The sequence below is a fragment of the Papilio xuthus genome, unplaced genomic scaffold (genome assembly GCF_000836235.2).
Source record: "Papilio xuthus unplaced genomic scaffold, Pxut_1.1 DF825928.1, whole genome shotgun sequence".
NCBI lineage: Eukaryota > Metazoa > Arthropoda > Insecta > Lepidoptera > Papilionidae > Papilio > Papilio xuthus.
The window spans coordinates 5776788-5800820 of NW_013532721.1; the positions used below are offsets into that span (position 1 = coordinate 5776788).

Consider the following 24033-nt stretch of genomic DNA (forward strand, 5'->3'; position numbering starts at 1 on the left):
GAGTTACAGTTGTAAAAAAAATATAAGTATATTGACACCTTTTTATTGTATGCATACATTTATATCGTTAAAGCGGATTTAACATGACAAAAAACTGAACATTTGAAGCGAAAAATAACTGAAGACGGACGAAAAAAAACGTAAAAAGTATTCGATAAAAAACAATTTTTTGCAACTGCATAACATTCAGCCAAAATTTTAATGCATTCCGACTGATGGCTTAGACTAATAAAAATTTGTATCACGATGTATTTTCCCGATACACTCCGAAACTACTGAACCAATTCTTATCAAATTTTGTAAGCCTCTGTAATTATGGTAAGTCCAACTTAGGAGGTAGGGTACTTTTTATCTATATTATTGATCTTTTTTATAAAATTTCGGGCGGACGAAGTCGCGGGCGACAGCTATTTTTATATAGATATTGAATCAATGTGAATGCCTTACACGAAAGCACAACACAATGGTTAAGTTACGAACTCAAGGTCATTCCGCGTTCGATTCATTCCATCAGTTATCTTAATGCTTTAATAGTTGATTTTTATCTTACGTTTTGGTTTTATTTCTAACAATTGTCTGATAGTTATATACATAGATATAAATATGTATAAGTTTAGATCTATCTGACGTTTGTGGTTAGGAAATTGAGAAGTGGGTTTGGTTGGCGTTGGGACGTTTGATACAGATAATGCAATGTGCGAAAGCTGTTTGACTATTGCCTTACTCTTAAGTAATTTAGTCCTAATCTACATAGTAAGTTTATGCAAGTATTAGAATAGTTTATTGTTGAGTTTAAGTAAGCAAAATGAAGTAAAACAGAAGCAAAAGGTATGTAAGCGCAAAATTACAATTCAAATGGTCTACAATGATATATCTTAGAATTTTCTCTTAGTTCATTATTTAACTAATGATACTAACCTTAGAGCGGTGGTGGCTCAGGGGTCAATCACTCGACTTGCAATCTGTAGGACCCGGGTGCGAATCCCGCCATGTACCAATGTGTTTTTCGATTTCCGATTTACATATGTACATTTATCCGACGTTCTTACGGTGAAGGAAAACATCGTGGTGCAACCTGCACATATCTGAGAAAAAATTCAAAGATATGTGTGAAGTCAACCAACCCGCACTGGACCACCGTGGTTGACTATGGTCTAGTCACCCTTGATTTAGGGTAGGTTCCGAGCCCCTCAGTGAGGACATATAGTGAGCTGATGAGCGATACTAACCTTTGGTGGCCGAGATTAAAATCTCATCATAAATCATATCGTCATCTCTGTCATTATCTTTGACAAAATAAAGATAACAATATCTTTTACACGAGGATTTTGGTCTCAGAAACCCACGGTAATAGACTAATATTGTCAGAATTAATACATAAGTACGAATAAATTCAGATAGTGCTATAACTTTAAACTAGTACAGAAACTAATTGATTTTTTTGCACGTTTACGATTCTATTAAATGAAACTGAATGGCACAATCGAGTATGTGATAAATAAATTGTTCTCCTGATTATGCTTATAACAGAATGGTCAATCAACTTTTAGTTTTTTCTATATGTAAAAAATAGGTATAAATATAAAATTCTCGTGTCACAATTTTCATTGCCATACTCCTCCGAAACGGCTTGACCAATTCTCATGAAATTTGGTGAGCATATTGAGTAGGTCTGAGAATCGGCCAACATCTATTTTTAATCCCGCGCGGACGGAGTCGCGGGCGACAGCTAGTAATCTAAAGATAAGACGAGAAACGACAAATAACTATTGCTTTTATAGTATTTGCCAAAGTTAGTCAAAAAAAAGTATCTGTCGGTTAAGAAAACATAACCGAATAAGAACGAATACTTCTCTAACCGTGGGTTTCTTAGACCATAATCCCCGTTTAAAACATATTGTTAAATCTCTTCTGTCAAAGATAATGACAGGGATGACTGTAAGTTTTATAGAGAGATTTCAGATTCAGCTGCTGGTAATATGCAAAAAAAAAAATTAATAAATTAAATCCATACATTAAGTCAAATATAGAATCAAGTTTGTATATAGTTTTTTTTTGTTAATGTCATTTGTTAAAAGTATTTGCAGAAAGGCGTTTCAACTTCGTTGGTAATGATCATATATTGCATTTCGTAACTTGGCCTTTATTGCCGCTTCACAGGAAATTGAGGCAATTTGTACAGGACTTTGCCCACGACTCTATGTTTGCTTTGCCTTCACTGGACAATCGTTACGGATAATGATTGACTTTAAATTGGCCTCATGACGAAATCAAATCTGTACAAATCATGTGTAAATTAGGAATGTACGCACAGCTTTGATTTGTATGACAAAACAAACAGCTTTTATAATTATATATTTCTAGGTCGCAACACTGTCGTGTTATTGTTGCGAAGTATTTCACGTAATTGTACCAAAATAGAAGAGTGTTGGGGTAACACACAATTACGCTTGATCGTTAAATCATATACAATAATTTAGTTGCTCTCCCATCTGAATTCGCCTAGTATGTCCTAGGGCAATTAGTAAGTATAGGCTTTTTAATAAAAATATTTGGTATTGGAGTGCTGATTGTTTTGGTAGATTTGCTAGGCTTTTAACTTTTTAATAACAATTTAGGTGAAGCAGGATAGTGTTACTTATTTACTGGTATCTAAAAAAATAAAACAATATAACGTCCATTTGAGTGGGATGGATGCATTATATTCTAACTTTTTATGAATAAAAGATAATTTTTATACTGATCAGCAATTCAATTTATTTACAAATGAGTATTAATTCATTACTTCATACACATAAATATCACACATCAAACATACAACGAGCACAAGTTATACATTATCTAGTTGGTTAATGATGGAGGAGACCATGATGACCGAGGGCGAGGGGCGCGGCGGCGTAGTGTGCGAGGGGGGCGGCGGCGTAGTGTGCGAGGGGAGCGGCGTGACCCAGGGAAGCAGCGTGCACCACGGGTGCGGCGTGGACCACGGGCGCGGCGTGGACCAGGGGAGCGGCATGGACCACGGGGGCGGGGTGGTGGCCAGCGGTCTTGTGGACAACCGCGTTGAAACTGAAATAATGTCATAGGGTTACATGTCTGTAGCAGTTGTATTGTAGCGAGAAGAGAGAATATTTGTTTGTAAAATTGCAAATTAATAGTGTGTTTGGTAGCGGAGAGCGTTGCGCGGAATAAGGAAATATGCGGTTCGAATCCGCCATTCCGTTAGTAACTACTTAGGTTTTTACTTTATATGGCAAATTATGAAGTTTATTCGTTTATTTACCCATTGTGGTCGTCAGCGGTGTAATCTACTTTGCGTACGGAACCGTCAGGCTCGACCAGGGAGTATGAGCCGTGCACTGCACCACCGTCGCGGCTCTCGTGCTGCGATTTGTGGTCACCGGTGTGGGGGTCAGCCACAGAGTAAGAGTAGTCATAACGGGGGTGAGACTGTAAAGAAAATTTACTTTAATAAAAAGAAAATCAGTGGAGACGCTTAAAGAGATAATTTATATAATAAATACTTACGTATTCGTGACCGTGAGCGAGGGCAAGAGGAGCAGCGTGTACAACTGGTGCAGCGTGGGCAACGATGGGGGCAGCGTGGACAACGGGCGCGGCGTGGGCAACGATGGGCGCAGCATGGACCACTGGTCCGGCGGCGTAGTGCGCGGGCGCGTAGTGCACTGGCGAGTCATGACGCACTATGCTTTGAGATGACACCGCAGAGTGGTGCAGCGGCAGAAGACCTGCGCTGGCAGCCGCCAAAACGGCGCTCAAGACGACAACCTGGAATAATAATATTTAATAATTTCCTATAGGGGTTAGAGAACTAAAGAGTTATAATTGTTACGTAAAGATAGGAATTCCCAGTTTTACAGTTTCCAATTGGAATAAAAGCCAGGTTCTCCACTAAAAATCAAGAAAAATACAAGATTTTTATAATATAATCAACCTGATAGTCCTATCGAAATATAGGTTGGTTTCCAATGCTATCGTCGAAGCTTAGCTACACCAAAGAGCTAAGCTGTAAGCCGCACTGATCTATTGTCGGCTCGGGATTCATTTTACTAGTTCTTCCGGACGAAATTTGTATCTTTGTATTTAAACCTTTATTGCAAGCTACCCTTAATTTTCAGATTATAGATAAAAATATTTTTTGTTAATATATTAAAATAATTTATTGTCGACTTACTTTGGAGAACATTTTGCGGTTGCTAATCAGTGCAAGAGAATGATAATGGTATCGTAGCGTGGTGTGACTTTTATATGAAAATCAAAACGGAGCTGTGGTCCTTTGGGTGGTGGGGAGCGGTCACTCAGTTCCGTAACTCTGACACCGCGAGGTCGCTCACGGCTCGCGTGCGAAGTGAAATAATGATTCATTAATCTCCCCCAAGCCGTCGGCGCCTTCGCCCCAAAGCTACTGGTCGTACTTAAATGATAAATTAATGTTGCTCAAATCATTTTACATAGCCATTTTATGTCAGTTTAACTATGTAAGTTAGAGGAAAACTGAAATAAATGCTTTTGTTTTCTTATTAAAAATTCGTAAGAACTTAGCTATCTTTACATTTTTCACGTATAATAATTTGGGTGGTCCATAGTGGGCACTTCATAGGGGTGTTATTTCGATCCGATGTGTTCTGGATGCATCTTTCGTTTTATGTTTGTTCTGTCAACAGAAAAGGACATTTGTTCTATCAACGGATGAATCAAGGCAACCATTTTATTAGTTTTTGGACGTTAACATAAGATAAATCTTGTGTGAGTAGTTAGAGAGAACGGACATGATTAAATGAAAATATATGTACCGCCTTTTTCGTAACCATTTTGGACAGAATATTAATTGTAATTTATAATTCAAAAGAGCTTTTAGTTTTTATATTGATTATTGTTTTCATCACATTTTCCCTACACCTAGCTCTATGTACCAACATGTGCCTTATAAGTGACAGTGTTGATCATGCTCAATAAATTCCATAAATAAAACGTTAACCTGTCAGCTCTCATTTAAAATGTATCAATAATATAATCATAAAATTAAAAACGCTATTTGTTAACCGGTGAATGTAAGTTCATAATCAAAAGCTTGACCTTCGGTGCTTTTTAAACGGACAATTAGTTCCAGATAAATTTGACAATTTATTGACATGTGTTCGCCTATATTATCGACTTCATATAATTACAATTATGTTGCGAAACAGATATATTGAGTACACTATGAGTTTAACCGCACCGTGGTTACGGTTCCGGATAAAATCTGGTGCATGTTTGATTTCTTAACCTTTGTTAGTAATGCGATCACAAGGAACAGATATTGAAATTGCGCAGTATTGCAGGTAACGAAGTTTTAATTGTCACTTAAATTAAGCACTATACAATAGCCTATGTATTTTGGACAAGAAGGTTTAAGAGAAAATCAAATAGTTAGGGTTCTTATAAGGAAGATTAGTTTTCTGTTTTTGTTAGCGAATGTTCATCTGATGTATTGATTTAATTAGATTCCACAGTATTTTTCAGGTAAAAAGTTGTTCCACATTCGAAGATGCGTGTATTTTATTATATGTTTCAAATGTCGAAGTGCATAGTAGTATAAAAGTTGCCATCTCTCTCATTCCCTTGCAAATAAACAAAGATAGTTATATTAAGTTAGTTAAGAATTTCACGGTTACAGAAATAGAATAAGTTTATAAAATATTGTCCCGCAGTCTCTTACGTAGGTTTACTTCGCATGATGAGAAGTAATTTGCATAACGACAGCACTGCGCTCGTTCTGTGATCGTTCGCTTATTAAGTGACAAAGTGCAAAAACTTGATTTGAGTTTTGAACTTTACGATAGAAGCGTTAGCAACAAAAACGAAAAATATAACATTTTTAACTAACTTTTTACGAAGGGTGTAATTATTAGAAATAATTATTAAACCATGCTTCCTTACCATAGGCAATCAAGCGTTGTAATTTATTATTCGTGACTCTAACAATAATCTTACACGGATTCGTATCGTTTGGCATTCCCAATGATTTTAACGTGACCGAATGTCCCACGATTGTTGATTGATTTAATTGGTTTGAACTGTGTTCGGTAATCTCAATGGAACTTGAGTAAAAAATAATTTATCTTATACCAATAAAATTATTTACATTGCTGTTATCGATATTTTTATTCGTATACTAGCTGTCGCCCGCGACTCCGTCCGCGCGGGATTAAAAATAGATGTTGGCCGATTCTCAAACCTACTCAATATGCTCACAAAATTTCATGAGAATCGGTCAAGCCGTTTCCGAGGAGTATGGGAACGAAAATTGTGACACGAGAATTTTATATATAAGATAATTTAGTACATCTAGTAAAGTATAATCAGAAGAAATATTTTTTTGGGATTACTTTGCACATGTTGTATACGATGTGAGAGTTTCTATTGTCAAAAACCTGAATAAAATAATGGTTGTCTTTGTTTTTAAAAAGAGTGTTACCTTTCTCTCGGGGGATTACAATATTAATAATATGTTTTTCTACCTTGGAATACTATATGAGAATGGTACTAGAGATGAATAGAAGAAACAAGATGAAGGTTTGTATAAGTTAGCACTTATCTTGGAAAAAAATCTGGTGAATTTTAATTCAATTTTATAATACCTTGTGCAGTTGTAAATAAGTAAAATAAAAATGAATCGTAAATTACTCACTATCCAGCGACCGTGACATTATGTTCGCCATTAATTTTAATCAATGGGCATTGTTCTGAATTGTTAATCTTGTTTATATGATCGTGAACTATGATATAGTTCAATAATAAATTCGATAGTAATGGAAAATAATTAATAGTATAAAATATTCTATTGTTGATTCTATTCAGTCCGTAGTTATATTTCGAAAGGTCTCATACGTTAAAGGATGATAAACTACGAGATGTCAATAACCCAGAAGATTGCGTACTCTAAATTGAAAATTGATGAGACCTACACAGTATCAATTTAGTTTTTTTTTAATGTTTACTGATACTTTTAATGGACCAGAGACATAGTGTAAACTTTTCAATGTTCAAATCTGTTACAAAATATTATATCAAGGTAAAAATATAAAGAGATAACCTCTTTGGAGAAAGAAATAAGGATTGATAATTTTAAAATTGTGTTTAGGAATTGAAAAGTACATCGTATCGAAATTTTCATAACTATGTTTTAAATGAAACCAAAATTTAATCGATAATAAAAAATAATTTTCAACCTTCCGATTTACGGTCGAATGAAAAGTATTTCTAGCACCTAAAATATGTAAAATTTTAGATAACTTGAAGCATATAATAACAAGTGACACGAAATTCGCAATTAGGCAAGAGAAGTAATGAAACTGTGTTAAGCATTATTTAAATCGCTTATGACATCGCGACTGCAGCCGACAAACAAGTTTTCTATTAAACAAGGGCAGTAAACGGGCGTCGACGAAAGTTCTGCCCACGATCTTTCTCAATATCAAGAATGCGTAAGGATTTCTTCCACCTGTACAGAAATATAGTTCACTTTATTTTATTTCACCTTTTTTAGTTGCTATAGCATATTAGACCAACCTTTAAAGTTTAAATCAATTACTGTTAAATTAACAGTATTTTTAACTAACTTTCACCGGCGACTCCAATCGCCTGGAGTAAAAAAAATCTTTATAAGTAGTAGTCTATGTGTTCATTTAGATTATCACCACTTCTATCGGAACTGAGATGAATTATTAAGCTAAAAACCATGACCTACCATATTTTTCCAAAACGTAGAAATACTTGATTATCCTGGTTTTAAAAACAAATGACGTTTGTCGGATTGACTCAATTGTTGTCAAATAAAAATCATCCTGTATCTATTATTTTACACATAAAAGTCAATGTAACTACATGAAGTATAAATATCTCTTGCTTTTAATAAAACGGGTGCACAACTTTTGGAAACAGAATAAATTAATTTAAACTAAATGTTAATTGTTATCTGTGTGTTTGTTCTCAACAAAATCAACGCTGTACGTAATGAGTGTTGTTACAATGTCGTTATAAATTACCATGTTTGCATTGCTTTCGTCATTTTAATGTACATTTGTATAACAAACTTTCGCAACGTGTGCAACTGCTGTGGGTGTGCGCCTTAATTAAACTACGTTGAATTCGTTTTTGTCTCTATAAAATAAATTTATGTATATTTTTTATGACTTTAGATTTTGTAATTAATGGAAGAAATAAGAAACAAGCAACATCTGAAAACCCACACTTTGTAGATTTGATGATGACCATTTAAATTAAAAAAAATCTTTTTCATAATGTGTCCGCTCAATGTTTTCGTTGATGCTTGGAAAATTAAAAACAATAATAAGTTTGTACTAGATTTTATTGACTAACGATTTATAAACAAACATATAAGAACAAAATCAACAAAAGCGAGACTAAATAAAAACTTTGGGTCGTTTAAAGATCGGATTATTAACAGTTATTAATGACGATGGTGCTGAGAAGAATACACGTGGTGACTGGGACCTGAGTTGTGGACGACTGCGTTGAATCTGCAATGAAACGTCACGTCTTAGTCACGATGTTTACAATGTGAACTCGTTTGAAACTTGTTTGATACACCTGTCCAACGGCATATGAATGCGAGACTCGTATGCGAAAGGTCGACAGAGTTCATTACTCATATGGACCGGAACGCGAATCGTATAACCGGTTGGACAACCATATGATCTTAAACGAATCGATATAACTTACGATACAGTTTCCGGTAATTAAGACTTTTAGCAATGCAATGTTAGATTTTGTAAACCAATTAAGACGGGCTTGCTATATGTAATAGGAAGGAAATTAAGTCGTGGTGTTGAAAATTATGACGAGCAATAGGCCTTCTAACGAGATGGCTTGTGGTTGGGATAGAATAAAAATTATTTATTTTATAAGGTCCCATGAAGCTACAATAACGTTTGTTTAGGAGTAGCGTAAAGTCACTGATTCATGATTTTAAAATATTATAATTGCAACTTTGCTTACCCATTGCGATCGTCAGCTGTGTAGTGAACCTTCCTGAAGGTACCATCAGGCTGCAAGAGGGAGTATTCTCCCTTCACTACATCCCCGTCGCGTGTCTCGTGCTGGGCTTTGTGGTCGCCGGTGTTAGGATCCTCCACAGAGTATGAGTATTGATATTGAGGGTGTGACTGTAAATTGCAATAATAAGGTTAACATTATATTTACAATGTTTTATAATTATGCTGAATTAGTAAATGTACTTACGTAGTAGTCATTGTAGCTCCCACGCTGACTGATTCCAGAGTATCCTCCAAGGTGCCCGAGGGGACGACCGTAGGCTGCAGAGTACGTTAGAGACGCGCCATGCCCTAATGGGGAAGTATAACCTAAAGAGGCACCATGGGCAAGTGGAGCAGTATGGGCTAATGGTGTGGCATGTGCTACTGGTCCAGCATGGACTAATGGTGCACCATAGTTAAGGGGGCCTGCACGGGCAAGAGGTGCGGCATTGGCAATGGAATTGGATTGGACTGTGGATGTAGCATGGACCACGGGACTTGCGCCGCGGGCCAATAAAGAATTTTGTGCCAATGGGGTAGCGTGCACCGACGGTGCGGCATGAGCCAATGAATTGGCGTGCGCTAAACCAGCGTTAGCCAAAGGAGAGGCGTGGGCCAAAGGAGCGGCGTGGGCCAAAGGAGTAGCTTGGGCTAAAGGTGCAATGGGGGACAATGGAGCAGCATGGGCCAGTGGAGCAGCGTGTGCCAAAGGAGCGGATTGTGCTAAAGGAGCAGTGTAGGCAAGTGGAGCAGTACGGACCAAAGGAGTTGGGTGGGCGAAAGGACCGGCTTGAGTGAAAGGAGCACCGTATGCCAAAGGAGCTGGATGGGTCAAAGGACCAACTTGAGCGAAAGGAGCAGTATGGGCCAAAGGAGCCGGATGAGCTAAAGGACCGGCTTGAGCAAAAGGAGCAGTATGTGCAAAAGCTGCGCCGTAGGGGAAAGGTCTAGGAGCGAGTCCTCCGGCGAGGCCAAGCTGACCGCCTAGGGCGTACTGATTGTTATAGGCTGCGCCATATCCGCTGTGCGCACCCCGGAGGAGCCCAGCTCTAGCGACTGTTATCGCAGCTACAAACGTAAGAATCTGTAACAATTTTAAATGTTTTAGATTTTTTTCTCGTTTATTACAAATTAACTAAATTTTTAGAGAAACTCACTTTACTAAACATTTTAGCGTTGGAATGTAATCAGTTGCTATGATACTCTCGATGATAATCCGAGGGTTTTATAAGAATAGTATCGCGGCTCCGGTGGGGCGTCGAGAGCGCTTCGCGGATCGTCCCCGCGGTCGCAAGGTCGCGCTTTGTCTTCACAATCTCGAATTACACATTATCAAGTTAATGATCGTTACTTAACAATAACACTCTGTGAACTGCTCGTAGTACGCTTCAGTATTGTGGGTCAATGAGGTCTGCGATAAGATATTATTACTTTAACAGTTTTATTTCGCAGCGCATTTGCAAGATCACGAAACTAGCTACTGGGTGTTGAGATTTCTGGTTGTAAGTTCATTACAAGTTTAATGTTCCTTGCTAAAAGCAGTTGTTTGTTAGTGATATACAGGTGGTAATATTTTACGTTATAATTTGTAACAAAAATTTTGCTCCGTGCAAGAGAACAATAGGATCACAAAAAGATGTAAAAAAAATTTTGCTTTTAAAAGAGTTGAAAAATGTGTTTCGATGTGTTATATAGTCATAGCCATAGTTAACCACGTTGGCCAAGTGCGGGTTGGTTGACTTCACACATATCTTTGAATTACTTCTCAGATATGTGCAGGTTGCATCACGATGTTTTCCTTCACCGTAAGAACGTCGGATATATGTACATATGTAAATCGGAAATTTAAAAACATATTGGTACATGGCGGGATTCGAACCCAGGACCTGCAGATTGCAAGTCAAGTGCTTAACCCCTGAGCCACCAACGCTCAATTATGTGAATGTATACATATTCGATACTTCTTAATTAGAATCTTTTGTGGATCAACAAAATATTGACCAAGAAAATAAGGAGAATCTTCAATTTTTTTGTTTATACAGTTACGCCTTTATCGCTAAAAGGCATGATATTTCTAAGACGCCCTAGGGTGATTTTTAATTCATTGAAACCACAAAATTTGTTTGAATTGTAAGGAATAAGTAGAGTAACAGTTCCCATTTTTTAACGCGAATTTTAGATATATTTTACTTTTACTAGATTATGATAGTGAAACGTTCTTGTTAAAATGGCTTTTTCGACCTTTTACACGCTATTAGCCTGGTTAAATGTGTTCTAAGAAGGTTATTTTCTTAAGTTTGAAGGTCCTATCAAGACTAATAGATTTTAGATTTAAGACAGTGATAGTAAATATAAATTCTGATCATTTTAATTCTGTTATTTTAAAGAGTAATGCGCGACAGAAATAAATCTTATAATAGTAAAATGTATAAATTAAATATAATTAAAAATGTTGTAATTGTATAATATGTTAAATGTTTAATCTGTGAATATTTTTGTTCGCATAAGAGATAGATTGTTAGAAGACATTTTTTTTTACATTTTGAGATTTCTACAACATTGTTGCCAGGGAGTAAATTCAATTAAATAAAAGTAAATTTCTTTTTAATTTACGATGAGTTTAATAAATTATTTCGTAACATAATTACATAATCATTGCGGGTCGAGATCAATAATGGTGGTAGTAGTGCTGAGGATGAACTGAAGGCGCGGAGTTGTGTACTACAGCGTTAAATCTGGAAAAAGATAAAAATAATATCACTTATCTGAATCATCGGAGAATACACGACAATATTATTATCAATCTTATATGTTGTCTTAAAAGAAAATACTATCAGTACTTTTTCAGAAGTTGGCTCTACTTCTGAAAATGTTCTGATAGTCTTTTTAGATATCTAGCCTGACTAGATAGTTTGTAAGTTAAGACGCTAGGATAAACAATAAAAGTTGAGTATGATTATGGCCTTTGACATTACTAAAACTTTTTGACTTTCCTTGTAAACTAGTAGTAAACGTTTATAACAAACAATGAAGCTTCTTACCCGGTGTGGTCGTCAGCGGTGTAAACAACTTTGCGCACAGATCCATCAGGTTGTACCAATGAGTAGGAACCGTGTACAGCGTCACCATCGCGGCTCTCGTGCTGCGATTTGTGGTCACCGGTATGAGGGTCAGCCACGGAGTACGCAAAGTCGTATTTGGGATGAGCCTGAACAAACAAATCGCTAAAGTTACATCTGTTGTCTATCACTGCAATCTCTTACATTTTAAAGACCACTTTTAAAATTCCAGTGCGGAAAATCTTGTATTAAATATTTTTTTTTATCTTTGGTTTTTAAAGGCAATGAGACACATTAAAATATGTTTTTTGTACAAGCGTGTTGACATTGCCAACGTGCAATTAATTTTTAAAGTTTGTTGTCACCACAAACAATCATGCGGTTAGCAATAATCGCTTCATAGCATCGCTGGACGTTGCATTACTATCCTAGGAGACTCTTAGGTATATCTAATTTTACTTACATAGTAATCATGACCACCATAGACAGCAGCGGGAGCGTAATGTCCAGAATAAGCTAAAGGTGCGTAATGCCCCTGGTACACAGGAGTTGCGTGGCCGTCGTGTCGCACGATACTCTGAGAAGAGACAGCGTGCCCATATCCGGGGTAAAGGCCGGCGTTGGCCGCAGCCAGCATAGCTCCAAATGCGAAGATCTGAAAGTTAACAGTTTTAAAAAAACTTTTTTATGGAGACTAAAAGCTGCTGAAATGTTAGTTAATGTAAAAAAAGTTTTTTTTTATACGTGCTATAACTTTGTTCATTCTCCGAAACGCAACAAGTTTCATCACATATCACTCTTAATATTTTCTCTCAATGTTCATGTGATAGCATTTTAAACTAAACTATGAAAGATGAACTTTTTAACACTTGGTTTGATATATTTCACTTGCATATTTTAGAAAATCCAGAATTATATCGTAAAGGACGTATATTAAGAAATCATTAAAGCATGTTGTTCTATTAAAATTCAACTTCAATTTCAACTCACTTTGCTGAACATTTTGCTTGCGTGTTGTCAACGTTGTCAGTTGATTGATGTCAATAGAAACTGACCGTGGTTTTTATATGACTTAACACTTGTACGGACAAGTGGGGCTCGCGGTGGTACGGACCTTGGTGGAACAAAGACAGTGAAAAAGACTCGATTAACCCAATTTGGCACTAAAATATGTCATGGTATCGATATCTATTAGCTTTGACCATGCAAGTTACTGCCGTATTGCGTGCTAAACGTAACAAAAAATGATATGATTATTGGTTTTCAAATAACAATTACATGATATCAATTTTTGTGAGTGTCTCGAGTTTATGACTTTCATTGAGTTTTTAAAAGGTTTTAAATTTCACAGGTCCAGTATTCCGTTATGCCTCCGCTATGGAGGAGAATCCCACATAACTACCGCATCCCCCCCGGGGCGCGGAGTATGCATAATGCATTCCCCTCTGAAAAAAAAAGATCCGGTATTCCGTGGATGATTGAAATAGATTGAATTGTCGATATTAAGTAGTTATAAAACAGTTCATATGATATCAGTTGGTTGATAAGTAGTAACTTTTGTGGCCATCGGATCATGTGAGGGTAAATCGCCATACAGCTTATTGAGAAAATCATTTCATATGGATTTAATTGTAATGTTATAGAATTCAGTTCAGATATCTCATTAATTCGTCTTATATAATAGCTTCAGCTTTAGCGGAGGGCACTGGATGCGGGCGACACAGGATCGGGCATTGTGGCAATCGATGGGGGAGGCCTACATCCAGCCGTGGATAAATCTAGGCTGATTGTGATGATGATGATGAATAGCTTTTGCCCGTGACGTCGTTCGTGCATATGCTTAGCTTTCAAAACTTTTATAATATGAAATATAGCGTATGTCCCTCAGTTATAATTTAGCTTTCAAATGGTAAAATTATTAAAACTTTATAATATTAGTGTAGATTGCAGTACTAAACTACTAATTAAAGATTAAGAAATTATAAAATGTAAAAATTAAGAAAAATTTAGCGTTGTTCGTTAAGCAAGTATACACTTTAAGTATACGCTTGTATAGGAGGTGACTTTAGAAAATCTGCAATCCGTAAGTATTGTATTTACTTGTGAAATATGAACATCATAAACCGTGTGTACTTTGGTCATCCAAAGTAACAAATTACCGTTCAGTTGTATAACTTCACGTAACATGGAAAATGCATGACCAAGATTTACATTTATTAGTGTCAACGATTTTTAATATTAATGTGTTTTTTTGTCAAATTGTATAAATTTACATAGCTTAAAGCTGGCGAGAATTAGAATGAATGGTGCTATTTGACATCAGATATTAAAAATTTAGAAGGAAATCATCGGAATTATATTTATAGTAGTATTCTAATTAAATTTTGCTTCTATTGACCGCTGACTAAAACATCTGTAGATGCTATGCTTATTTTTAAGGCACAGTGGAGAAACTACAGAAAACTGGTTTTTCTATCAATCTCCTCCGCTAAACCCGTTTACCCTTCTTATCCCTTTTTAATCAATTGGAAATAAGGACTAGTATCAGCTTAATATATCAGAGTCGTCAGTCGTAACGCGAAATAATCGTAATTGTTGGTTTTTTTGTCATATTCCCTAATTATGGTAAAATCTGAACTTTATGACTGTCCTCTATCTTAATCTTTTCTTTTTATCGAAGTGGGAAAGCAGACTATTATTAGCTTAATACATCGAATTCTTCAGACGTAACGCAAAATAATTACAAATGTATGTATGTCGTACTCCCTAATCAAGGTTCAATCTGATTTTATGTGTTCCACCTGATTTAAACTTTTACTACTCCTGGACCTGGAAAGACCCTCAAATGTGTCCATTTAGTAACATTTTATCTTATATAGTAAAATTTTATCGTTGATTATTTTATTAATTATATTTTCCGCATGTCATAGTTACTTTGTTATTTTCATGAAAGTTATTGTAACTAATTAATGTTATAAACTTTAGCTACCGCAATTTACTCTTTATGGTATCATTTAGTGTTTCAAGTGGTTTACAGTTCCAAAGTATTTACGTTACTAACTAAATTCCGATAATTCTTTTGTTCACCTCTACTGTTTATTCCTCTTTTTACTATATTACTTAGCTTTAAATTATTTTATTACGTATGATTTTATTTTTATTCATTTGTAATAGTAATACTGGTGGTTAATAATTTACAATAATTGGCGTATGATTTTCTGTTTCGTATATTAGATATTTATTTGAGGGCTTTAACATAATTTAAGACGTAAATATTTTTCTTTACCAAGATAGATTTGTTGAGTGTTTTTTTTACCTAGTACCAAGGAGAAGGACAAACATAATAAAATAAAATAGAATGAAGAATTCAAGAGTTTGATTTATTTTTTTAATGATTTCTAAAAATGCAATAAATAAAGTTTAATAAATAAACTGAAAACTTCCAAATAAACACTTTTAGTAGTGATAATACGCAAGGGCAGCGTGCACTAGGGGAGCTGAGTTGTGGACGACGGCGTTGAAACTGAAAAGAAACAATATAAATTATTAAGTATTTTATGATTTTTGTAAAATGAATATTGCAATTATGATTACTAGGTGTTAATTGATGCAGTGAGAAATGACGTGATAAAGAAAAAATGTGACGTAATAAAGGATGTTATGACAAATAATTTTAAATGGCTCCAGCGGTTCGGATATGTAGAAATGGTTACAGACAAAAGTGTGTATAGGGAAGCTTGTCGCAAAATTTTGCAGCAGCTTTGGTATGAGACGACCTAGATATATAGTATTATATATTATCGTTATTATGGATATTTTTAATCGAAGAGCTATTTGATGTTTTAAAAATAGAAGTCAGAGAATTGTATTTTTTTCCGTTTTTTCCATAAATAAGAGGTCTTTTTTCGCATAAGGATTCAAGATAGTACCCGTTATGTGCGTCAGCGCTGTAGTCAACAGTGCGCACGGAGCCATCGGGCTGCACCAGCGAGTACTGGCCGTGCACGGCGTCTCCGTCGCGGCTCTCGTGCTGCGACTTGTTGTCACCAGTGTGGGGATCCGCCACAGAGTATGCGAAGTTGTATTTCGGATATGCCTGAAAATGAATAAGATTTTTTTTAGTCATATTCGATTGTTTTACTTTTGTCATCAGCAACAAATATAACCGACCTCGTGGGGAATGTATATTTAAACTGAGGACAAGACCGAATATATTCTTGATATTTTAAAGGCAACCACATCTCTACAATTTTTTTTATTTAATGTAAAGTTCAAATCTGGCGGAGAATATCAATCGAAATATCAAAGTTTCTGAAACGTACGTATTCATGGTGTCCACCGTAGTGAGCAGGGGCGGCACCATAGTACCCAGCATAAGGCGCAGCGTAGCTCAAGGCGAGATAGCCGGCGTCATGTCTGATGATACTCTGAGAGGAGACAGCATGACCGTAGCCAGGGTAGAGACCGGCGTGGACAGCCGACAAAAGAGCGCCGAGGGCTAGTATCTGAAGAAGGAACAGGAACACATGATGACATTCAATAATAACCCTCGAGTTTGAAGAAATAACAATAAGGTAAACGAAGACGGTAACTGCAGACTATGTCTTACTCATAAGTGCGAATGTTTAGAGGCATCCATCTAAACATTCGCATGGCATGGATGTTTGTTAGAAGGTATCTTCAGAACGACTGAACGATGTCGTCGAAATTTGGCATACATATAGAATATGGTCTAGAAGAAAACATAGGCGACTAATTGTGTTTTTTTAATTCCGCGAGAACGAAGTTACGGGTGAGAGCTAGTATACGAATAATTTTGAGTTAATGTAAAATTTTAAGGAAAAATCTTAAGGTATTTGATCTACTTACGGTAGCGAACATTTTGAGAGCGATTTGTACGACAATCAGTTGTTGATTGATGTCAACGGTCCAACGTTATGGTTTTATAGAACTGCTGTGTGCGGTGGGGCAGAAACAAATGCGTGGGCCTTGACATCTTATGCGTGATTTTAGCTGCACATTCAAGATCATAGAAATATTTAACTTATCATTTTGTTACTGTAAGTGTGTACACATGTCATCTAAAAATAAGAAAACGACATAAATTGATAAATAATATTTAGTTGTATGTTAAAATTACTATTGATTTAAAATATCTTGTTTGTTAATTAAATTGCTAACAGAACAAGTATGTTATAACATAAGTATAGTAGAACTACATTTTACTAATATTATATTGATTTATATCAAAGGAAGGCGAAGGCAAAAGCTATTTTCAATGAATGACAAATAATGTTATGATAGCTATAATCAAGATGTAGCGTCTATAACTGAGCTTTGATGCACATACTTGGAAATCGGTGTAGAAGCGATAGAGATGAATCAGGAGCATGCTAAATGGAAATCCTTTATCTCGGCCTACTCTTCTGGGTGACGTGCGTGAGTGTTTTCTTAACGTAAAGCCAATAGATCTCAAGTACTTGGGATTTAGAGATGCCATGGCATTTTCAATCATTATTTCTTCCATGACAGTGGTCATGGGTATTGAGTTTATAGATCGGCTTGTGTGCTGCGTGCGCTTGCGGTTTGCTAAAGTGTTCACGCACCTAGAACCGGTCAATATCCCTTGTGCTTTTAACCAATCAAGGCTACAAACCTTATCTAAATTGAATGAACTTCAACTTCAATAGTGGTAGAGCCCGCTTTAACATCTTGGCACGAATTGGCCCGGCTCGCCCTGTGAAATACCACGACCACACAAAGGACAGGCGTGAAGTGGAAGCAATTCCGCATTTCGTCTGATGAGTGAGCGTCCCGGAGGCCTAATTTAGTCCTCTTTCCCTTCCCACCCTTTTTCTTATAAGGAAAGGATGGAAAGTGGAAGAGGACTTTCCGGATGAGAGGATGCATGGAAAGGGAAGTTCTTTCACGTTTATTGTACGGAGTTGTTAACCCTTTTGAACTAGATCTTAACTTACTTTGGCGAAAGTAACGTTTGCCGATTTACATCATTTTATCAATGCGTAAGTTCCGTGGCTTAAATTTCACACGACGCTCCAAAGAAGTTTACCTTCAATCTTTATTTTCTAAAAGCTTGTCATAATTAACTAATAGTCAACAAGTTAGTAAATGTGACTTATTAATGTTACATAATAAATCTGATACTCGTAGATAGATTTTGATCTCTGGGATATAAAGAAAAAAAAATAATGTTATTTGAAGCAGAAAATTTTATTCCATAACTTTAAAATTGTTTAAGAGCTTACAGTTTAACTTATTTTAAACTTACAAATTATATTTTACGTAATAAGCCATAAATGAGTCAAAGCAATTTACATATGTATAGTTATATATTTTAAGCCTACAGAAGGATATCTAAAGCAATTACTTCTAATTTAAAATGGGCTCATATTAATGTACATGTTTTGAAATTATTGTTAAATTTATTTAGTAATATAATAAAATATTGAACATTGAAAGTAAAAGGGCAATATAATGTCCACGCTACATTCGATTGTAAGGGCGTAAACGTTGAATAATTTCGTAAAATAAAGTCTTTGATTTATCAATGATCATTGTCTTCGTAGGTCGGTTCTTCGTTGGTGGGCTAATACGTTGAGTACGTGACGTCACACCCCTTGATGGTCTGTGAAGTTAATATTTATCATTAATTTAAGTAATTTTGTGCAGCTGTTGAATGAAACAAAGATAAATGACGTACAAATTTATCATCATCGGCGCTGTGTGAATTAGACACGGCATTATCGATAACTGTGCAACAATCGATTCGAACTAGAAGCGCCGTATTACAATCGACTTTGTACCATTCACGTTGATCCAATTTATAAATTTATATTTACTATATAAAATATATCGGAATATTTCATAAATTAAACTCTCTTTAAATAACAAATTTTACATATATTACATAATTAAATGTTTAATTTACATTTCGTCTGACCACCGATGTAAGATTGATTCAAATTTTAGTATCAGTAATGTTTTTATAAAACATTGTGTGCACGAATATTATGTAGAGTCAGGCGACACGTGAACCTTGACTCTATGACTTTGCAATTCAAGGCACATTGCTCTATTAAAATTATGTCAGAGAGAATTAATTTGATTGAATCATTAAATCATATTGTTGGTACTCGTTAGCCGATTTTTTATTTCAATTAATTAGCTGTTCACGACTTCTTACTTGATAAATCCTGGATGAGTTATGTTGTTTATAGTTTCATTACGAACGTTAAATATGCTTGATGAATTTTTCAAAATTTCTTGTGATATTTTAAGAATTTCTTTTTCAATCAATGATTGTTTTTATCGAAGCAGCTATTAATGGATATGTCGAAAAGACAATTTAGCTATAAAGCTAACAACAAAGAGATCATGTTCTTGAATCTTAAATATTTAGTTCAAGTATCTTTGGGCTTTATAAAAGCTAAGTACAATGCATTCATAATTGGGTATAGACATTAATTGTACTAGATATTGTTCTATGCACTCTTGTACCTTGACTTATAACTTATTCAAATTAATCTGCGTAAAATATTACGCTCGATAAAATATTGTACCTATATCTAGTAAGTATAGAATGCCTATCTTTATTTACACTCGTATGTGTGTTTTAAAGTGACTTATAGAGATCTTAGATAATAAATAATCGCTAGTATATTAAATGGTTGTAACTATTTAGTAGTTCGAATTCTTAAAATTAAAAATAAAATGGTATTTAATTAGACGTTACCATTAATTTGAAAGATAAATATCTTCATCCAATAATACAGATCAAATCAAGGACTTAAATACAAACATAATCATTATTACGAATACTTACTCCTTTTGTAGACTTTCCCAAAGACTTCCAATTTTTATGACCTTTATTATCATATTAATCCCCGTATTTTTGTCATTTGAAATTGAGATAAAATGTCATTAAAATAAATAAACAAAAGTGCAAGCCAATGATAGTATTTTTATTGTGTATTACGCATTATTTTCAAAATATGTAAAAAATATTAAAATATCTTAATTATAACGGCATTTGTTCAGTTATGATGATGTCCTCTATAGTGTGAGGGATGCACGGATGGAGCTGAGTAGTGCACTTTGGCGTGGAATCTGAAAATTAAACAATTTGGTTTTCACTTATCGACTACTTAGTTGTTTGAAAATGTTTAATAAATAAGTTCCTTTTAGCCACCATCTATTACTTTGGATTTTTAACACTGTTATGTTGTTTGAATTACCCAGTGTGGTCGTTGGCGGTGTAGTCAACAGCACGCACGGAGCCATCGGGCTGGTGAAGAGAGTAGGAGCCATGCACGGCATCGCCGTCGCGGATCTCGTGCTGTGACTTATGATCACCGGTGTGATGATCAGCCACGGAATATGAAAAATCATATTTGGGATAAGCCTATAAAGATAAAGTTTTATTTGAATGCAGTAAATGTAGAGTAAGTATAGTAAAATTTCCAGCAACTCAATACTAACTTGTAACGATGAAAGGGCATTCATGTATGCTTAAAATCTTACGAATAAACTCAAATACTTATTCTTGGACCGATTTTAAAAACTTTTTGACTATTAGAATGCTTCGTTATACTGCAAAATCGTTGGTGCTAATTTAAAATTGTTCGGATAATATATTTCAAAATTGTTATAACGTTCGAAGTTGGCCTGTCAGTCTATTAATATAACGAACTCTTACATAATAATCGTGGGTGACATAATATGGAACATGGGCATAATGCCCATGTGCAGGAGGAGCGGTATATCCCTTGTCATAAAGAGCGATCCTCTGTGACGAGACAGCGTGACCGTGACCATGGCCGTACAAACTGGCGTTGACAGCAGTCACAAGGACAATGAAAACTAACTGAAATTAAAAAGAAATCATTAGAATATGAATAACGAGTCAACAGAAAGGGAAGGGAACAAACTGCATTGACGTCATTAAAATTATCTAAGAAAAAAATGCGACTTGTCTTACTTTACTAAACATTTCGTTGACTGTTACAGGAGTTAGAATAGAATAATTTTTATCGTTGAATTCAGTGATTTTATAGGACTTTATAAAGGTTCATTGAAGTGGGGTAAAGAAATCTAACCAAGTCTTGATATAAAATTAATTTTTATCGATATTTACAAGGTTTTCGCAGGCTCTATTGATTCTGTTAATTAAACTCGGATATTGGCTTGTTCAACTAATGAATATGTGTTATAAAAACATAAATTTAATTAACATCTTTCTGCATTATAATGTTAGTGGTGCACGCTATCACTACACTTCAATAAGCAATCCGGTATGCAAATAGGTTTACAACTGAATTAAAAGTTCATCAATATCTTATCGTATCGAACAAATAATTAATCTTTGGTGATTACTAGGTGTTATAGATTATATTTTCTTGTTTTTAGTCAAAGAAGAAGTTGCAAGGAAACCATCCTGATGTTGTCAAAAAGTCTATCGTGGCAATCTTTGCAATTTAAGTTTAGTTGTTTTTAAATGCTGTAAGCTTAATTAATAATTATATTTAGTTTAAATGTTTATTGTACTTTTATAACATTCTAAGAACGTTAAACTTACGATTTAATTTTCTTTTTTTATTTAAACAGGTAAAAGTTAAAGATTCAAGAATTAGACGAAAATTGCATTTAGATATTATTTAATTTTACACTATTTACATTGATATTAACACAGCAGAATAAATTAATCGGGCGTCCCCATTTTTTCTTCATTTAAATCAGTAATGATGGTAACCATGAGCGGGCGCGGGGTGCACGGCGGGGGCGGAGTTGTGTACCACGGCGTTGAAACTGTAAACAAGATACAAGAATGTGAAAAAAATATATTTAAATCATTGTGCTATAAAGTTCACTATTATAGAAAAAATATAGAAATACTTATTTAATTTAATCTATAATTAATCTAGTTTTACTTATTACAATTTGGTCTGAAGTACTTAGGATTGTTATAGTTACCCAGTGTGGTCATTGGCGGTGTAATCAACGGTGCGCACGGAGCCATCAGGCTGGAGCAGAGAGTAGGAACCATGCACGGCGTCTCCGTCGCGGATCTCGTGCTGGGACTTGTGGTCACCGGTGTGAGGGTCAGCCACGGAGTAAGTGTAGTCGTATTTGGGGTGAGCCTGAAATCGAAATAGTAATGTTGTTTAATTTATACTGTAGAGTTCTTTATTAATAATTATGCAGAAAATGATAGATAGGACAGAGACAGTATTTAAACAATTGCAGCTTATAATTTGGTGAGATTATTTGTGCTAGTACGACTATTATTAAATCTATACTTACATAGTAGTCATGTCCGTCGTATGCGGCAGCAGGGGCGGCATAGTGGGCAACTGGCGCGTATTGCACAGCGTGGGCAACGGGCACCGCAGCGTGGGCAATAGGTGCGTAACCGTGTCCGGCGTCATGACGCACTATGCTTTGCGAGGACACTGCTGCTCCATGACCATGTCCTAGAAGACCTGCATTTGCGGCCGCTACCAAAGCGCCGAAAGCTACGATCTGGAAGAACATAATTTTTATAATCAAATTATTTTGTTTTGTTTAAGTTATGGATTACATTTGTTTCAATTTATATTTGTTAATTATTTATTTTTTTAATTTAAAGCAGAATTAAAATTAAATAAAATAATTCTTACTTTGCTGAACATTTTGTGTGTATGGTTTTGCTACCAAAAGTTGATTGGTGTCAACGGTTGCACATAATAGTTTTATACGAGATTCAAGCCGTGGCGCGTGCTCTGTTTATGGTGGGGCGGAGAAATGTATATTGTCACCTTGACTCTCATACTTATATGATCTCAAGGTCGTTTCGCTTTGCACAAGTCGTCAAACATGAGTTATTCAGTTTATTACGAAAAGACATGCAACTTGTATTTCCTGTTTAGTAGTCTACTTATTTTAGTATCAATGTATATAATAAGATTATAAAAGAATTGTTTTATATGTTCTCATTTATGGTATATCTATAATATTGCTATAAAAGCTTAAACTACGGTAAATTTTAAGATGCCTTAATTTCATGAAGTTATCAAGAAAAAAAAATATTTAGGTTAACACAAATGTTTGTCTCTATATTATTATTTTTATGTACTACTTTGGTGTTGCAACGCCAAATAAAGTAAATCAAAGTTATAATATCATCATCATCATCATCAGCTCACTATACGTACCCACCGAGGGGCTCGGGGCCTTTTTTTTTTTTTTTTTTTTGTTTCAGAGGGGAATGCTTTAGGCATACTCCGTGCCTCGGGGAAGGCACGGTAGTTATGTGGGATTCTCTCCCCGAATGGGAGCATACCCACTAAACCCCTCTGTTCCCTCATAGCCATATGTGGGACGCCACGGGATCGTGTTAACTTACCACCGCGACGCCCCACTGACCACCCCGAGAATAGGGCTCCTCAATGCGCCCCCAATGGGGCGCTGCACCCGTAGGCGCTCCTCAGAGACGACACCGTGCAATGCAGGTTCGGGATTCCCCGCCCTCCCCCGCTGATGCCGCCTAGGGTTTATAGAGACCCACCTCTTGGCCCCCGTCTTCATCAAGACAGAGGCCCGCGGTCTCGGTGGTGATGGTCCACCCACCGAGGTTACGCGTTGGGACGCAGGATGCACGCCATCGAGTCCAAATCTGAGAGCAGATAGGTACCGAGGTCGCACTCTCCCACGCCCCACCCAGCGACAACAGCCCAGATGGGCCGCGCCGCCCTGGCGTCGGGCTCGCGCCCTCCACCGCCCGCATCCTAATCTAATTAACCTACACTAACTAACCTAGCTAAACTATCCTAACCTAATCCGACGGCCGCGACCCACGACCCAGAGGTCAAATGGTCACGCCGCCCCGGCATCGGGCTTGCGCCCTCCGCCCTATGGGG

The 24033-nt window shown here is 36.0% G+C and overlaps 5 protein-coding genes across 5 annotated transcripts in view; all 5 read right to left on the minus strand.

Annotated features, from left to right (window-relative positions):
- Positions 1-2758: 2758 nt before the first annotated feature.
- Positions 2759-10293, minus strand: LOC106125084 (sialidase). The gene is made up of 8 exons (XM_013322165.1): positions 10217-10293; positions 9265-10143; positions 9022-9188; positions 8475-8543; positions 4196-4262; positions 3529-3789; positions 3284-3450; positions 2759-3069 (listed from the first exon to the last, which is right to left on the minus strand). Exons 1-8 carry the CDS (start codon positions 10226-10228, stop codon positions 2850-2852), a joined length of 1842 nt encoding a protein of 613 aa, XP_013177619.1. The 5' UTR covers positions 10229-10293; the 3' UTR covers positions 2759-2849.
- A 1348-nt stretch (positions 10294-11641) lies between these two features.
- Positions 11642-13148, minus strand: LOC106125279 (cuticle protein 7-like). Its single transcript, XM_013322395.1, has 4 exons — positions 13109-13148; positions 12582-12773; positions 12101-12267; positions 11642-11794 (listed from the first exon to the last, which is right to left on the minus strand). The coding sequence occupies exons 1-4, from the start codon at positions 13118-13120 to the stop codon at positions 11728-11730; spliced, it is 438 nt and encodes a 145-aa protein (XP_013177849.1). The 5' UTR covers positions 13121-13148; the 3' UTR covers positions 11642-11727.
- A 2332-nt stretch (positions 13149-15480) lies between these two features.
- LOC106125280 (cuticle protein 7-like) lies at positions 15481-17029 on the minus strand. Its single transcript, XM_013322396.1, has 4 exons — positions 16988-17029; positions 16441-16623; positions 16048-16214; positions 15481-15641 (listed from the first exon to the last, which is right to left on the minus strand). Exons 1-4 carry the CDS (start codon positions 16997-16999, stop codon positions 15575-15577), a joined length of 429 nt encoding a protein of 142 aa, XP_013177850.1. The 5' UTR covers positions 17000-17029; the 3' UTR covers positions 15481-15574.
- Positions 17030-20172: 3143 nt separating this feature from the next.
- On the minus strand, positions 20173-21128 carry LOC106125085 (cuticle protein 7-like). The gene is made up of 4 exons (XM_013322166.1): positions 21117-21128; positions 20835-21002; positions 20374-20540; positions 20173-20245 (listed from the first exon to the last, which is right to left on the minus strand). Exons 1-4 carry the CDS (start codon positions 21126-21128, stop codon positions 20173-20175), a joined length of 420 nt encoding a protein of 139 aa, XP_013177620.1.
- Positions 21129-21781: 653 nt separating this feature from the next.
- Positions 21782-24033, minus strand: part of LOC106125087 (uncharacterized) — a 12975-nt gene continuing 10723 nt past the window's right edge. The window contains exons 9-11 of the mRNA XM_013322167.1: positions 22439-22657; positions 22109-22275; positions 21782-21943 (exon numbers count right to left, since the gene is read on the minus strand). Coding sequence (XP_013177621.1) covers positions 21871-21943; positions 22109-22275; positions 22439-22657 — 459 coding nt within the window. The 3' untranslated portion in view covers positions 21782-21870. The remainder of the gene's footprint in view (positions 21944-22108; positions 22276-22438; positions 22658-24033) is intronic.

Excerpts from the sequence above, each read along its gene's own strand:
- LOC106125084 (XM_013322165.1), bottom strand. Across the intron at positions 9,189-9,264 it reads GGAGCTACAATGACTACTAC|TCACACCCTCAATATCAATA; the intron begins GTAAGTACATTT and ends TGCAATTTACAG. Across the intron at positions 3,070-3,283 it reads ACCGCTGACGACCACAATGG|TTTCAACGCGGTTGTCCACA; the intron begins GTAAATAAACGA and ends ACATTATTTCAG.
- LOC106125279 (XM_013322395.1), bottom strand. Across the intron at positions 12,268-12,581 it reads ATGGTGGTCATGATTACTAT|GCTCATCCCAAATACGACTT; the intron begins GTAAGTAAAATT and ends TTGTTTGTTCAG. Across the intron at positions 11,795-12,100 it reads ACCGCTGACGACCACACCGG|ATTTAACGCTGTAGTACACA; the intron begins GTAAGAAGCTTC and ends ATCTTTTTCCAG.
- LOC106125280 (XM_013322396.1), bottom strand. Across the intron at positions 16,215-16,440 it reads ACGGTGGACACCATGAATAC|GCATATCCGAAATACAACTT; the intron begins GTACGTTTCAGA and ends ATTCATTTTCAG. Across the intron at positions 15,642-16,047 it reads AGCGCTGACGCACATAACGG|TTTCAACGCCGTCGTCCACA; the intron begins GTACTATCTTGA and ends GTTTCTTTTCAG.
- LOC106125085 (XM_013322166.1), bottom strand. Across the intron at positions 20,541-20,834 it reads ATGTCACCCACGATTATTAT|GCTTATCCCAAATATGATTT; the intron begins GTAAGAGTTCGT and ends TTATCTTTATAG. Across the intron at positions 20,246-20,373 it reads ACCGCCAACGACCACACTGG|ATTCCACGCCAAAGTGCACT; the intron begins GTAATTCAAACA and ends TTTAATTTTCAG.